The 16,992-nt window shown below is 45.6% G+C and overlaps 1 protein-coding gene across 1 annotated transcript in view; it reads right to left on the reverse strand.

Moving 5' to 3' along the window:
- Positions 1 to 14,729, reverse strand: part of LOC147639020 (transcription initiation factor IIA gamma chain / TFIIA-gamma (TFIIA-S)) — a 38,748-nt gene extending 24,019 nt beyond the window's left edge. Inside the window, exons 1-2 of the mRNA XM_086786639.1 lie at positions 14,534 to 14,729; positions 13,398 to 13,448 (exon numbers count right to left, since the gene is read on the reverse strand). Coding sequence (XP_086642765.1) covers positions 13,398 to 13,448; positions 14,534 to 14,665 — 183 coding nt within the window. The 5' untranslated portion in view covers positions 14,666 to 14,729. The remainder of the gene's footprint in view (positions 1 to 13,397; positions 13,449 to 14,533) is intronic.
- Between the last annotated feature and the right edge of the window lie 2,263 nt (positions 14,730 to 16,992).

The following is a 16,992-nucleotide window of genomic DNA, read 5'->3' on the forward strand; positions in this document are numbered from 1 at the left end:
TACAGATGTATGTGAGATGCCTCAGCTTTCTTTGGGAGGGGCAAAATATTTTTTGTCTTTTATTGATGATGCCACACGCAAGGTGTGGGTTTATCCTCTTCGTTTGAAGAGTGATACATTCTCAGTGTTTGAGAAGTTTGTTGCTCTTGTTGAGAATCAAACTGGCAAAACACTGAAGGCTTTGCGTTCCGACAATGGTGGAGAGTATATGTCCAAACAGTTTCAGGACTTTTGTGATGCTAAAGGCATCAAGAGGGAGCTCTCTACTCCTTATGATCCTCCACAAAACGGGATAGCAGAGAGAATGAACAGGACCATTCAGGAGAAGGTCCGTTCTATGTTGTCACATGCTGCATTACCTCATGGTTTTTGGGCTGAAGCTGTTATGACAGCCGTTCACCTTATAAACAGGTCACCTAACACGAGGCTTGGTGGGAAAGTGCCAGAAGAAGTATGGACAGGGAAGCCTCCGTCATACAAGCACTTGAGAGTGTTTGGTTGCGTTGCGTACGTGCACATACGCAGGGAAATGCGCACCAAACTTGATCCTAAGTCTCACAAATGCATATTCCTAGGATATGGTGACAGAGGTGAAATGGGGTATAGACTTTGGGATCCCATGAATAGAAAGATCATACGCAGCAATGATGTCATTTTTGATGAAACATGCATGTATAAGGAGCCTGCAAGGCAACAGGAGCCTAGCAGAGTCATCTTTGATGATGATGGACATCATGGACAACAACAAAGGGCTGTAAATCAGCCATTACAGCAGGAAAACCAGCCCTTAAATGGTGCTGAAAATGGTCCAAATGGACAGCCAGAGATGGCAGAAGATATCCCTATGGATATACCACAGTTAGAGGAGATACCGGGCATGATTTTTCAGCCTTATGGCATGGAACAGGAGCCACCAATGGGTGATATGCAGGCTGGACAGCAACCTGCAAATGATGGTCATTGGGTACGGAGGTCCACAAGACCCTCCAGAGCCCCTGACAGGTTTGTTCCAGGGGTTGACTACTTGATGCTTACTGACTGTGGGGACCCTCATGTTACAAGGAGGCTTTACAGAGGGCAGACAAGGCTCTATGGGAGCGTGCCATGAAGTCAGAGATGGATTCTCTGCATAAAAATGGAACTTGGAAGTTGGTGCATTTGCCTGCAGGCAAGAAGGTTTTGCCATGCAAGTGGGTATACACGCTCAAAGTTGCACCAGATGCAAAGCCAAGATACAAAGCCAGGTTAGTGGCTAAGGGCTTCAAGCAGGAATATGGTGTGGACTTTGATGAGATCTTCTCTCCAGTGGTCAAAATGACCACACTTAGAGCTGTGTTGGCTTTGGTTGCGCATGATGATCTGGACTTGATTCAGATGGATGTGAAGACTGCTTTTCTTCACGGTGATCTCCATGAGGAGATATATATGCAGCAGCCAGAGGGTTATGCAGTAAGTGGAAAGGAGAAGCTTGTATGCAAGCTGAAAAAGAGTCTTTATGGGCTCAAACAGGCACCAAGGGAATGGTATCATAAATTTGATACATTCATGAAATCTCAGAAATTCAGGAGAAGTGACATAGATCACTGCTTGTACACCAAAAAAGCTTTGGATGGCAGTCTATTGATCCTCATCTTGTATGTTGATGATATGTTGATTGCCGGGAAATCTCGTAAGGAGATGGATACCTTGAAGCAGAGGCTGCATCAAACCTTTGATATGAAGGATTTGGGTGATGCAAATCACATCTTGGGTATGCGGATACTTCGGGACAGAAATCAGCATGTGTTGTATTTGTCTCAGAAGGAATACATTGGCAAAGTTTTGCAGAGGTTCAATATGGACGGGGGGAAGAAGACTAGTACTCCTTTGCCTCCATATGTGAAACTCAGTGCTATGGACAGCCCACAGTCGGATAGTGACAGGGCTGATATGGCCAAGATTCCGTATGCTTCAGCTTGTGGCAGTCTCATGTATGCCATGGTTGCTACTAGGCCGGACATTGCATTTGCAGTGGGAGTGGTTTCTAGATACATGGCCAACCTTGGCAAGAAGCATTGGGAAGCAGTGAAAGGTGTCATGAGATACCTGAAGGGCACACAGGATTTGTGCATTTGTTTTGGCAAACAGGATGCATTAGTGCATGGTTACACGGATTCGGATTATGCCGGTCATCCAGATAACCGGAAGTCTACTACCGGTTATGTATTTACATTCACAGGAGGTGCTGTGTCATGGATATCCAGGATGCAGAAGTGCACTGCCTTATCTACTACAGAGGCCGAGTATATTGCAGCCACAGAGGCTTGCAAGGAGGCATTATGGCTATCTCGGTTAGTGGTTGATTTGGGCCATACAGGGGATATTCCATTGTTGCATTGTGACAGTCAGAGTGCCATCCAGTTGGCAAAGAACCCTGTTTTTCATGCAAAGACGAAGCATGTGGATGTGAAGTATCACTTCATCAGAGAGGTGATAGAGAACAAGCAAATTCAGCTTGTTAAGATTCACACGGATGACAACCCTGCTGATCTGTTGACAAAGAGTTTGCCTCCGGAGCGGTTTGCTCATTGCAGACACTTGATGGGCATTGGATGAGGCCAGTTTCAGCCTTGATATGGCCTTGTATATTATCATGTACATGCTGATTTTTTCTTTTCCTTTACTTAAGGGCACTTTGCCTTTAAGTGGGAGGTTGTTGGGGTAAAGGCGTTATGCCCACCCTTATAGTGTGTACAAGCCCATAAGTTATAGTACATAGTACACTTAGTACATTAAAAGTACTAAGTGCACTATGTGTACTAGTGCAATATACATGTGTGATAGGGGAGTCACACACTCATACCTCATGAGTTGACTTATCCCCACAACTCTCTCTCTCTCTCTCCCTTGTTCTTCTCTCTGTGTATGTCTCCCACATGAACTCTTAACCTAACCCTAATTCTCTCTCCCATCAGGTATGGGGTGTATCATGATGGTATGGGACACCATGATCCATCCCATGTTATAGGGTTACGCCTGATTGTCAAGACCTCATTCGGACTCTGCGCCTACAAACACAAGGCTATCTCAACATTTTTGAGGGATAGATACTTTACTTTTGATATAGACAGATATGATAGATGCTAGCTTATGTCATAACCAAGTCTGTTGGAACAGTTGTTCCTTTCATGTCCAAGGTATTCATTTCCGAGGTCTGTTTGGTAAGTTAGACTTCCGAGGTGACCAAGTACAGATTGATGATCTTTTCTAGAAGATCAGTTCTTTCCTTGTTTGGGAAGAGACTATTGTTGTGTTCCACTTGGTTCAGGCTTCAATAGTAGGTTCTGGGTTTTCCCAATTTTCTGGTTTTTTCTAGACCAGATTTATAGAGGACATCAAGATGAAAGCACGGTAGTCAAATGGAAGATACTTCTAGTTTCGGGATAACTCTTCAGGACAGTGGTTGCTTGCCTCTAGTACTGGTAGCATTGTCAGCTTCAAGTTACCCAGATGATCCATTTGCTCCGAATTTGGCTTTTGTGACTAGGAATTGACGCTCGTGTCAAGTTACTTGAGCAAGTCGACCTCTTAGTTGGATTGTCCTTGAGACTATTGGTGTTGACCAATAGAGGGTGTTTCTCTAGTGTTGCAAGTGTGACAACTTCTCCTTGAGTTCTTTCTCTTGAGCTCAAGAGTGATGTAATATGCGGAAGCTTCGGAGAAGGATCGGTACTTCAAAACTCAGAAAACAGCACTCTTTTCGCGACGGAATTAACGCACAAAACTGAAAGACGATGTGCAGAAAATAGAGAGAGAAGGGGGAGATGGAGAAGGACACAGTATTGGGTCCCAATTACCCTCTGTAGGGCCCCCACCACGGATGGTGTATTTGCTTTATTAGAATGATGTAAATCTGAAACAAATACAAAGTACTTGACCTTTTCTTGGCTGGAAAACCTGCCCTTGACCTTCAGTCCTTCACCCCTTTGCTTTAGCAATGTTCTTGGCTGTCCTGGCCCTTGGTTGCTTGGAGCACTTGGTGAATTATGAGATGGATGAAATGATTTATGACTTGGGTATTTATACCCTCTACTATATGCAGTCGGCTGGCTTCAGGGAGCTCCACGACTGTGTCTTGTTAATAAAGTGCTTGCACACTTATAATTAATGCTTTCACACTATGCCTACCTTCTGTCCAGCCTGCGCATGTGTTCACACTGCTGTCCAGCCTGCGCAGCCTTCTGGGGCAGCATCCAGACTGCTGGGCACCATGCACAGGAACCAAGAAGAGTCCCCTGACTGCTGGACAGCCCTGCGCAAGGGTACTGTACTGCTGGGCAGTCTGTGTGGGCTGTCCCACACTTGGCTGACAGCCACCCTGTTGCCCAGCCGGCTGGCTGTCCCAAGGTCCTAAGGCTGGCCGACAACCCTTCCAGCCCAAGCCATGGCTGGTGGGCACAATGTGGGCCCTCCTGGCCCCTTGGGGGTGGTTCTACACCTCCCCCATGCCCACACTACAAGTGCAAGTGCAAGATCTTCTAACTTGGGGTAGCCCTATGGGCTGGCCCCATCTCTACATGCAAACCTACATGCCTACAGAGGCCTGGCATCCAGTTGCAAACCAGATACACAGAACATCTGACATCATTCCAGAGGGAGACTCACAGCGCGGACTGGCACTGCTTCATGTGCAGGACAATGCACACCTGACCTTGGACTTATGTGCAGGACAATGCACACCTGACCTCGGACGACTGAGATGGATCCCTGGCTGACTCGTCCCGGACTGGGCTCACATGGGACCAGTTCACCATCCCAGGTCCTGCACCTTCTGTACAGAAATGTCTACGTGGCATCCAAGTGCGGGATGCACGTGACATCCCCTTCTGCTTAACTTGACGGAAGCTGCATAGCCTCCAAATAATCCGTCAATAATGCCGGATAGTCTTCAAAAAATTCTTTGTCGAGCCATACCGCTTCATGAGTTCCTCGGTCTTGAAACTTCGTGAGGAACTGTCGTAGTCTTCGGCCTGAGCCATGCTTGAAACGGTGCAGAAGGATCTGTTCTGGAACCATTACTTCTGCTTCATCAATGATGTCTGGTTCCGCTTCGTCTTTGACCTCTGAAGGGGGTGGACCTGCATATGGCTTTAACCAACTGACATGAAATACATCGTGCATAGTCCAACTCGGAGATAGCTTTAACTGCATAGACACCTCATTAATCTTTTTCCGGATGGGAAATGGTCCGAAGCTCCTGAAAGACAACTTTGGGCATCACTTGCCCACCTGCTTCAATCTTTGCTTCATAATCCGAAGATATACCCAATCTCCTTCCGAAAACTTCATGTCCCTTCGGTCTTTATTGGCCTGTCGAGTGTAGGCCTCTTGCGCTTTAGCCAATCTGTCTTTAACGGACTCTAGGATCTCCTGGTAAGACTCCGTCACTCTGTTCGCCTCCGGTACTGAAGACGAAGTCCTGGTTAACAACGACTGGAAAGGCCTTCCAAACGCTGCCTCATATGGAGTCCTGCCAATAGCTGAAGAAAAAGAGTCATTCAAAACAGCTTGAACTAAAGGCAAAAACGATTCCCACTTACCTTGCTGATCGTGGACATAACACTTCAGCACATCAAAGGCCAACTGGTTGTATATCTCTGTCTGGCCATCTGTCTGTGGGTGGAATGCACATGAAAAATTCAACTTAGTACCAAAATTATCAAACAATGCCCTCCAAAAATGACTGGTAAACTTGGCATCTCGGTCTGACACTATGGTCCTAGGAATCCCACCAATCGGGTACCAATGCCGAATGAATAGCTGGGCAACATCCTCGGCGGTCACATTGGCTCTGCAAGGAATAAGCATAACAAATTTGTTGAACCTATCAACAATCGTTAAACATTGTGTATTACGCTTACTCGGACTGGGAGGCAGATTTGTGACAAAGTCCATTGAAATGTCTTGGAAAGGACCCTCAGGAATTGGCAAGGGCTGTAACAACCCTATCTTCTTTCCACGAGGAGCTTTCACCTTTTGACAAATGTCACAGCGTTGTACATATGTAAACACATCACGCCTCATCTTTGGCCAATAGTATTGCCATTCTAATTTCTCAAGAGTCGAATTCATGCCCCTATGACCACCTGTAATGGCGTCATGGGCATCATGGAGAAGAGCTGCCCGGAATGATTTCATGACACACAGTCGGCCTTTGTAGAAAAGCCAACCATCGCGTATCAGAAAATGGCATGGTCCTGTGGCATCCAATGCCTATTCCCACTGAGTACCGAATTCCTCGGAATCCGCGTACGTGTGCTTCATGTTTTCTAGTCCAGTATCAACAAGGTCAAGTCTAGTGGTCTGAATCGCAGATACTTGTCCCTTCCTGCTCAAAGCATCGGCCATTAGATTGGCCTTTCCTGGAAGGTACTCAATCATGCCACCGAACTGCTGGAATATCTGGCTCCAGCGGTGTTGTCAATCACTCCACTGTGCACTTGGCATCGTCTGAATCCAGCGCAATGCCTGATGGTCAGTGCGGACCTCGAAGTCACGGCCATACAGGAAATGTTTCCAATGTTTCAAGGCCTGAATGACTGCTAGGAGTTCACGATCATAGACTGAGTAATTCTTTTCGGCGGGCAGTAACTTACGAGACATGTAAGCTACTGGATGACCATTCTGTTGCAATACACCTCCAATTGCGATGTTACTCGCATCGGTGATCACTTGAAATGGTTCGTCCCACGAGGCAAGGGCTAAACAAGGCGCTTCTGACAAAGCCACCTTGAGGTTCTAGAATGCCTCCAACGCTCGTGGAGTCATTCGAATCTTTTGCCTCCTTGTTTTCACTCCCTTTAGCAGATCGGTGAGGTCTGCCGAGAGATCAGAAAACTTGTCAATGTGGGTGGAATATGCATGGCATATACCCACAAATGATCTAATGTCATAAGCAGTCTGAGGTACTTCCCAGTTAACAATCTCGGCCACTTTAGCCGGATCAAGTCGAATGCCTTCGGCACTGATTATATATCCCAAGTAATGTACCTGGAACAGATAAAATTCTGACTTCTTTTCATTGACATAGAGCTCGTTGCTTTCCAGCAACTTAAGGACTTTCTCCACATCAATGTCATGCTGCTCAACTGTAGCTGAAAAAATGAGTATGTCGTCCAGAAATATGAACACACACACTCCAATCAACTCCCGGAGAATACGCATCATCATGCGGTTAAATGTAGCTGGGGCGTTTGTCAATCCAAATGGCATAACCACAAATTCATAGTGGGCCCGTTCTGTACGGAAAGCTGTCTTGGGGATGTCCCCCTCAACAATCCGAACCTGGTGGTACCCACTTTTTAAATCCAGTTTGGAGAACACCTTAGCTCCATTCAGCCTCTCGAGAATATAGTCAATTCGAGGCATCGGGAATCTGCTCTTGATAGTCAGCTTGTTGAGTGCACGATAATCGACACACAACCGAGAAGACCCATCTTTCTTCTTGACAAATAAGATCGGTGCTGCAAATGGCGACACACTGGGGCGGATGAAGCCAGCTTGCAACAAGTCTTGGAGTTGGCGGTCCAACTCCGATTCCATTGCCTTAGAAAGGCGATACGGAAACTTGCTCGGGGGTTCCGAGCCTGGGAGGAGGTCAATCTTGTGATCCTCCGGTCTGGACGGGGGAAGCTGGGGAGGGAGACTGTCCCGAAGAAAAATCTTCTGGAACTTTTCATGGAGAACCGAGTACTTCTCGGAAGCACTGGCCACCGTCTGGGCTGTCTGGATGTAAATCATCGCACACTGTGCGCCTTTCCTGACTGCTCGCTTAGCCTGCAAGTGGCTTATGAGCGGAAAGTTTGGAATACCTGGCTCACACTTAATGGTCACCGGGGTGTTTGACACATTCCGATCAATCTGGAACGTGTGCTTGTCCCACTTGACATCAGGAAGGAACTTGTGAAACCACTGGATACCCAAAATTATGTCAGCTCCTACAAGAGGGGCAACCATAAAGTCACGCACAAACTCTATGCCCTGAATGACTAACTTAGCACCTAGAGCTTCATACTTGACGCTCGTTGTCATACCTGTGCTAAAACCCTCAACTTGTTTGTCCACCGGAGTCAGCTCGAAACGGGCACGCCTAGCGGCCTCTTCCGTGATCACATCCTCCGTGCTGCCGCTGTCAAACAAGACAACGACTCTCTGGCCACCTATGTAGCCAAAAGACTTGAGCAATTCGTTGCGCTCATACTCCTGGTCATGGGCGCCCTTCTGCTTATCTTCAAGCTCCCGGCTAATAATTGCTCCAACTGAAGCACCGGGGGTTGAAGAAGTAGGGGTAGCCGCCGCTGGGATCTGTGGCAGAGCTGTGCTCACCACGGAAGCTGTGGAGGCGGCGGCGGCCTTTGGAGGCTTCTTCGGACAATCCCGAGAAGTATGTCCTTTTGTGTGACAAAAGTAACATCTACCCTCCTTCCTGTACTGAGAAAGCTCCTCAGCACTCAACTTGCCACCTGTCTTGCCTGCCTCCGCTTTTTGGTCTGGAGTAAGCTTAGACGCATTGTTCGAGTTCTTGGAGCCAGAGGCTCCCGGGCTCTGTCCTGGGGAAGACCCCGTCTGGTTCTGGCTTTTGTCCCCCGAGGCGTTAGCCTTGGGAGAAGCCGACTGGGAAGTTTTGGGCTTGCCACCATTGTGTTTCATTTCTGCACTCTGCGCAAGTGAGAGTGCGTCCTCAAAGGTGGCTGGCCTAAACATACGCACCTCCCATTGGATTTGCGTGTCCAAGCCATACAAAAACTGCCCTTTCTTGTCCGCATCAGATAAGCCTAATTGTAGACACAAGGTCGAAATTCTATTGGCAAACTGAAGGACTGGTTGCGCATTCTGACGCGCACCCCTGAACTCGTCTTCGAGTCGCTCAAGGTAGTGGGGTGGTAAAAACCGCTGCTTAAGGTCACGGACGAACTCGTCCCACCCATAAGCTGCCATACCTGATCTGGTGTGGGCATGAGCCCACTGAGTCCACCAAGGAATGGCCTCACCTTCCAAATACCAACCGGCTAAGATCACTTTGTCAATATCTGATTTCCTAACTGCGGCAAAGTAAGCTTCAAATTGATGTAACCATGAATACAGAGTAGTGGGATCGAGTTTACCATTATACTTACTGAAATTCATTTTCTCGAGAAAATGATTCAAGAGCGCCGCCGGTGTCAATCTGGCGTCCAAAGCTCTGAGGTAACGCTCGTGTTCCACTCGTCGCATGGCGTCGTCTTCGCGTTGTCGAATCTCCAATGCGCGCATCTGCATCTCAAGCAAGGAGCTTGGCTGCGGCTCTGACCCTGCGAGAGGGTCCCTGTGACGAGGATCTGGTATCTGGGATACGGAAGGAGAGGGAGGAGGAGATGGAAAACGCGACGCTGGAGAGCGAGAACGCTCCTCCAGAGCCAAAATCCGCGCCTTCTGCTCATCCAACTTGGTTGTCTGGTCTGCGATTGCTCGCATCATCTGCTGGAACATGTCTTGTACACTCAAGCCGGGTGCCCTAGCTGGGCTGCCTGGTGCACTCTGGTCCCATGGTTCTGGTTCTCTCTCGTCGCCGAAGTTCGCCATAGCGGGAAAATGCAATTCCTTTCCGGAACGCAATCTGACCATCCACTATCTGTGTGGGAGACTTCCAGAGGCTTCCGGAGGCTAAAAACCAACCGTCCTTCGAGGGACAGGAGTCACTCCGAAAGGGGTAGTCCACCGGCGTCTAAAAACCAACCACACGAGCGAAAAAATTTTCTGGTTTTCTTTGCTGAATCTTTGTCCTTGAAGTAAGCTCTGATACCACTGTAATATGCGGAAGCTTCGGAGAAGGATCGGTACTTCAAAACTCAGAAAACAGCACTCTTTTCGCGACGGAATTAACGCACAAAACTGAAAGACGATGTGCAGAAAATAGAGAGAGAAGGGGGAGATGGAGAAGGACACAGTATTGGGTCCCAATTACCCTCTGTAGGGCCCCCACCACGGATGGTGTATTTGCTTTATTAGAATGATGTAAATCTGAAACAAATACAAAGTACTTGACCTTTTCTTGGCTGGAAAACCTGCCCTTGACCTTCAGTCCTTCACCCCTTTGCTTTAGCAATGTTCTTGGCTGTCCTGGCCCTTGGTTGCTTGGAGCACTTGGTGAATTATGAGATGGATGAAATGATTTATGACTTGGGTATTTATACCCTCTACTATATGCAGTCGGCTGGCTTCAGGGAGCTCCACGACTGTGTCTTGTTAATAAAGTGCTTGCACACTTATAATTAATGCTTTCACACTATGCCTACCTTCTGTCCAGCCTGCGCATGTGTTCACACTGCTGTCCAGCCTGCGCAGCCTTCTGGGGCAGCATCCAGACTGCTGGGCACCATGCACAGGAACCAAGAAGAGTCCCCTGACTGCTGGACAGCCCTGCGCAAGGGTACTGTACTGCTGGGCAGTCTGTGTGGGCTGTCCCACACTTGGCTGACAGCCACCCTGTTGCCCAGCCGGCTGGCTGTCCCAAGGTCCTAAGGCTGGCCGACAACCCTTCCAGCCCAAGCCATGGCTGGTGGGCACAATGTGGGCCCTCCTGGCCCCTTGGGGGTGGTTCTACACCTCCCCCATGCCCACACTACAAGTGCAAGTGCAAGATCTTCTAACTTGGGGTAGCCCTATGGGCTGGCCCCATCTCTACATGCAAACCTACATGCCTACAGAGGCCTGGCATCCAGTTGCAAACCAGATACACAGAACATCTGACATCATTCCAGAGGGAGACTCACAGCGCGGACTGGCACTGCTTCATGTGCAGGACAATGCACACCTGACCTTGGACTTATGTGCAGGACAATGCACACCTGACCTCGGACGACTGAGATGGATCCCTGGCTGACTCGTCCCGGACTGGGCTCACATGGGACCAGTTCACCATCCCAGGTCCTGCACCTTCTGTACAGAAATGTCTACGTGGCATCCAAGTGCGGGATGCACGTGACAAGTGAGCTCTTTTAAGGAAGGGGAGTATGACATGTGCACACTAGGGGCAAGCAAATTGGCGAGCTAGAGTGTAATATGTTGTGGGAGGACATGTGCTTTTTGGCCCGCTATTGAAAGCGTGTGCTTTTCGGGCGGGCGTTCCCTATTTATTGGGAGGAGGGGTACCAGTTGGGCACACACCGGCAGATGGAGCACAAGAGTGCAGAGCGCGTGGAGCAGAAGCACCATCGCGCAAGAGATCATCGTCCTTGGGGGACAACCCCGGGTGGTAGAGGACACCGGATGAGGATAGCAGGGCACTCACGACAGCATGACGCTCTAGCTCGTGACTCGATGGGGACGGCCAAGATTGTGAGCCTCGCTCACGGTTCTCATGGTTGGGTGGCGAGTATGCCTACATCCCCTTCATGGTTTATGGTTTGTTTTGTAGGTTTTCCTTATGGAAGATCCTAGAGGCTTGACATCTCCCTACTCTTAGAGGAAGAGTCTGTCCTCGTTTCTCAAGGTAAGATACAGGTGTCTCTTAGCAATTCTGATAGGGCACTTACTTCAGTTCAAAAGAAAGTTCACAGTCATTGCTTCTATTGTGGAAAGAGAGGGACATCTGTCCAAGGATTGTTTATCCAAGAAGAAGGACAAGACCAAGGGCAAGTCTTCATCTCAAAAAAAAAGTAAAGACACGACACACGACAGTGATACAGATTCATTCTAGTACCACTTCTAGGGCTCCCAAGGCGCTTCCGACTCAGGAGGACCCATATGGTGTACTTCTCTAGTATACATGCAGTTTCCCCCATGTGCTTCCAGCCAGAGGAGGCTTGTGGGTGAGAGAGGGGGCTCCACTTACTGGTGCATGGAAACCGTGATTTAGAGTTCCAAGCATTAGACATCTGGCAAGACATGGTTATCTTTTGTGTAACAGAGATTATGAACTGGATCTATTCCGAGTTCATTGTTCGAGGCTTTTTGGGAAGTGATGTGTTTTCCGTCCACTGTTGGGGATTATGGGTGCGGTGTGTCCAGCAGCTCATCATCTATTCTTGGAGTTCACTGCACACTTGTGTGGGAATTCGTAGCGAAGCAAAGTTCCTTGATGTTCGTGGTGGCATTTTGTTTCAAGGAAACAAGTTGGCGGGTGCTCTCTCTGAGGTGATTCCAGTATTCGCGGTGCTAGAGGGTCCATGGTTGCATCTTCATCAACTTATCTTCTTCAGACTCTTGCACACTATGAGATGTAGAGGAGGTGTTAGAATTAGTGCATCTTAGTGTATTGTGCATTTATGGGCTCTACCCATTTTAGGGTATTTTATTCATTTTCTCCTATTTTAGGAGTCGTGGAGCTGTCGGCCAGCTCAATGAGCAGTTGACCAGCTCCCACACTGCACTATAAAAAGAGGCCTGATGCATGTGAGATTCAAATATTGTGGAAGCATAGGGATTTCAAAGATTCACGCAAACTTTTCAAATTCGACACCATCATATATCCAACTTATATCTCTAAACGAGGTAGGACCAAGAACATATATTTCAATTGTCAAAAAATGGGACCTTCAAATAGACATTTCCCAAAAGCTCCAAAATTACCACTCAAATCACATAGCAAACTACTAGCAAGTTGGAAACAGATAAGATTGACATAAATGGTAGGGTCAGATGAGATTCACATAATTGGGGGAGTCAGCATCACTGTTGCTTCCAATGTTTCAGTTCAATAGGCAGGAGTTCCCTTGACAAAAGGCCTATTAACTATGAAGGAGACTCTCCTATGCATTCGCCAAGTGCATGGTGTCAAGGCATTGGTACTTTTAATCCAGGTAGTAACAAAGATTTGACATTCCCTAGCCCAAATTTACAAATTGGTAGGTGCTTTCAAATAGTCTTTATCACAAATTGAGAAGGTAGACTATAGAACCCAAGATGCATTGTTGTCCGACAAACGACATGTCTATGGTGGCACCTTTACAAGCGCGGGCATCAAATTCATGTATTGATGAGATCCTATCATCAAAAGAGAAGGGGGAACAAGCAAGAGAAAGGAGGAAAGAGGGGAAGACTGGTGGGGGCAGGGGCAGTGTTGGTGTCAATAGTCATCAATTTTACTTGCTGTCTATATCAATTTAAAGCTTATTCCGTCTATGTTAGTATAATCGCTAATAGGACAATTCCAGCTAAATCAACTTAACGCAAACCAACATAAGCCCCAACCTCACAGCTGTGACATCTAATATACATTACACAATTCCCATGATAATTGTTTTAGATAAAGCATTGCACTTGCAAACTCATGGAAAAAACTATGATGAATATTGATGAATATCTCCATGGACAAACACATAATTCCAAGCAAATTGATACATTGTTTCAAACTTGAATCGGCAAATAATGAGTTGTACCTTGAAAGTGACCTTCGATTTGATTTTTGTCTGCAAAGCGTCATTCATTGACTGCCAAAATATTAAAAAGCAATTGCAATCAGTCCTATTGTTAGTTTAGATGACAACACCAAAACAAAATAGTTATTGTGATTGTGTGTGGTTTGTACATGTTGCACTGCACTCTTTTTTATTGCATAGTATCATAGTTTCAGCTTTGCACAAGACTTGTTGTTTAGAAATAGTCACTAAGAACACATTCCAACCAGCCTTACACACAAGAGGGAATGAGCATTTGGGACAAGTTGGCGACTGCACCAACATCCAGCACAAGCCCGCTGCAGAATGCTTGGACCCCTTTCTCTTATCATGGTTGCCCAAGAGGATGTCAAACCCATCCACCAACTGACATCACTCCCAGATCAGCTCTTTATCATGCATTCCATTTACTTGCAGCTGTTATTGGTATTTTTGAGATTGTGATTCTTAAGACACAAAAAGCTTACACAAGTGAACTTTCATCATATTAGCATTTCCTAACAGGGCTTAAACATAAAATTATAGTTAATTATTGATGAATAGTAGGCAGGTGGATGTTTTGAACACCTGTTCACATATGACAGAAAACTAAGCTTGTGATCTAAAACTATAAATAATAAAACTAAAATACTAGGGTCAGAGAAGTTCACTTGAAAAAAATCTTCAGAGTTCCTAGTTTATTTAACACAAAAACCTCCAAAGTTGGATAAGGAGATGGATGTTAAGTCTGCAAGCCTACTGGTGAAAGCGTTCATCTTCCCTGATATGGATCCAGGTTTGAACCCTGCCAGCCACGCTCCATGTGATCGGTGTCTACCACTAAATACTACATTTAAAAAAAATCAGAATTGAAAATTAAAATTTTCAGAGATAGATGGCTAAGAACCTAGGCCCAAAAGGCCTTCAAGAGGAGGTCTCTGAGCGAAAAAGGGACCCTTTTTCTGAGAAATTATGTGTATTATGGCAAACCTACTGCGCTAAAACCTAGGTTAGGCTTTGGCAGCTCCATAGCTTGACTGGAAGTACTTTTGCCTCCCTTACATGGGTACAGAGTTCGATTCCCCTCAACTGCAGGTACTGCCAGAAAGGAAAGAAAGGGAGAGACAAAAGAAGCCCACCTTGTCGAACTGCATGAGGACCTTGACGGCTAGAAGGGGTGAGATGGAGCCGTTGGTGACGAGCTCGTCGAGGGCGTCTGTAAGGCTTGTGCCGATGCTCGCCTTCCTGTACAGCTCACAGTTCGCCGCCATCACAACTTCCCCTCTTTATACTAAATGGTTCAAGGAAGAAGAAGCAGCTCACCATTTATTAATAAGAGCGTTACATAGGTTTTTTCATCCCTATTAAAAAGGGGGAAAAAATAACGACAAACAAAAAATGCAATTCACGCCAAAACTACTTTTACACTCATTTTTTTACTCGTGGTCTCGAATAAAATTTTGCCACTCTTTGATTAATGCATTCATTTTAAATAATTTATATATAATAAATATATAGTTATTTATTTAATTATAAAATATAATAATTAATAAATAAATAAATAATACTAATTATAACAAATAATTATGATTATCATGATATTATATGTGTGCTTTTCTATTTAATGGTGAGTGTGTATCCATGTGTGTGTGGGAGGGGGGGTGGCCGCAGTGACATCTAAAGCTCGGCGAAGAGTGTTGAAGCATTCTTGAGATGGGTAGATTACCTTGAAATGGTGATCATTGTCTATCTTTACTTACACCTAGACCAAGGCTCCTCAAAGTTAATGGAGCATCTCCTATCCAAGAGGGTAATTGTCCTTCTTGATGGTGACTTTTGTCTATGTGAAGGGTGGTCTCTTGTCCACTTCCATGGAGTCTTTGGTCAAACTTGTTTGCCATTACTATACGTATTAGGTTTTTGGTGATGGATTAAGTCCTCAGTAGTGAATAAATGATTTTGGTGCAAGCCAGAAAGAGGGTTAACTCAAGCAAGAACAAGACTATAAGAAGGGAATTGGTTGGACTTAAGACTCTGTGAGAGAGGAACAAGGAAACTGTAGGGTTGACATTGGTTCAACAATATGAGAAACGAAGCACAAAAAATAAAAGCAATGTTTAGAACCACTTTGTCAACTAGTTTGGCACAACAGTTTCAAGGACTTGGATAAAACTAAGTTTGTGGACTTAGGCAAAAAGTAGGCAGTGTTTAGAACCACTTTGTCAACTAGTTTGGCACAACAGTTTGAAGGACAAGGATAAAATTAAGTTTGTGGACTTAGGCAAAAAGTATGCATGTAGGTTGGAAATGAATTAACATGGTCGAAAGAATTGAAAAACCAAGTTTTTGACCCATGTCAACACTCTATATACACAACTAGTTGAAACAATAGGGTACATGCAAGCTTTCAACACTCTATATACACAATTGGTTGAAACAATAGGGTACATGCAAGCTTTCAACACTCAAGTTGAATTTAGAGAGTGAACAAAGTGAAAACCTACAAACACAAGTCCCAGGTATATAAAGATGTCACGGGTTGGAACCCAAACTCAACTCAAATTATGTGAGGAGCATCAAAAATCTAAACTCAAAGGTTTGAGAGAAGAGAGTTGTGAGGGTGACGAGCATCAAAAAACAAAACTTAACTCAGATTATGTGAGGAACATCAAAAAGCAAAACTCTCTTCTCTCCCAAAGGTTTGAGAGAGAAGAGAGTTGTTGTCAAAAACCTGATTTTTGCAGATGCATGGTCCTCAACGCTGCAAGCTAGGTTATAAAAGTGAGAAAGATGAGATGTGTGTATAGTTGCATGTTATAGAAGTGAGAAAGATGAGATGTGTGTATAGTTGCATGTTATAGAAGTGAGAAAGATGAAATGTGTGTATCGTTGCTTATTATAGAAGTGAGAAAGATGAGATGTGTATCTGGTTGCCTTCAGCCTATTGCTTAGTGTTTTGGGGAAGTGAGAAAGATGAGATGTGTATCTAGTTGCCTTCAGCCTATTGCTTAGTGTTTTGGGGAAGCTCGATTTCTTATAAGTCCTTAGACATAGTTCAAGTGATGTAGGAGGACTTTGACATGATTTTTGCATAGTTTTGTTAGGGTTAGTGAATCACGCCTATAAAAAAGGATATTTTTGACTTATATAGTATATTGCGCTCACATTGGGTTTGATGGTTGAACTCGGTCAAATTTGAGTTTAAAATCGATGGTGGATGTTGAACGCAGATAGTGTGGAGCAAGGATGTGAGTGAACCAACGGTTTCGATGTAGATGACATTTAAACCATCATGAATAAATTGGAACTCATTGAATTTGATGACATGGTGGCATGATGAGTTCATGAAAAAACTAGAAGTCAATGGGTTTGATGTCAATGACGTGACATGACAATTTCAAACAAGCATGAACAAATTGGAACTCAACGAATTTGATGACGTGGTGGCATTGGCGAGTTCGAGATAGCATAAGTGTACACAAGCCTGGTGGACTTGATGATATGGCAACTCTATCAAACCCTTTTGATTTGAAAGTGATGATGTGGATAGGATAGGTAGGTTCGGCATCTGACGTGGTAAGATGGATTAAAGTTGGAG

Source organism: Cibotium barometz, chromosome 4 (genome assembly GCF_041138505.1).
Source record: "Cibotium barometz isolate CiBa-2024 chromosome 4, ASM4113850v1, whole genome shotgun sequence".
NCBI lineage: Eukaryota > Viridiplantae > Streptophyta > Polypodiopsida > Cyatheales > Cibotiaceae > Cibotium > Cibotium barometz.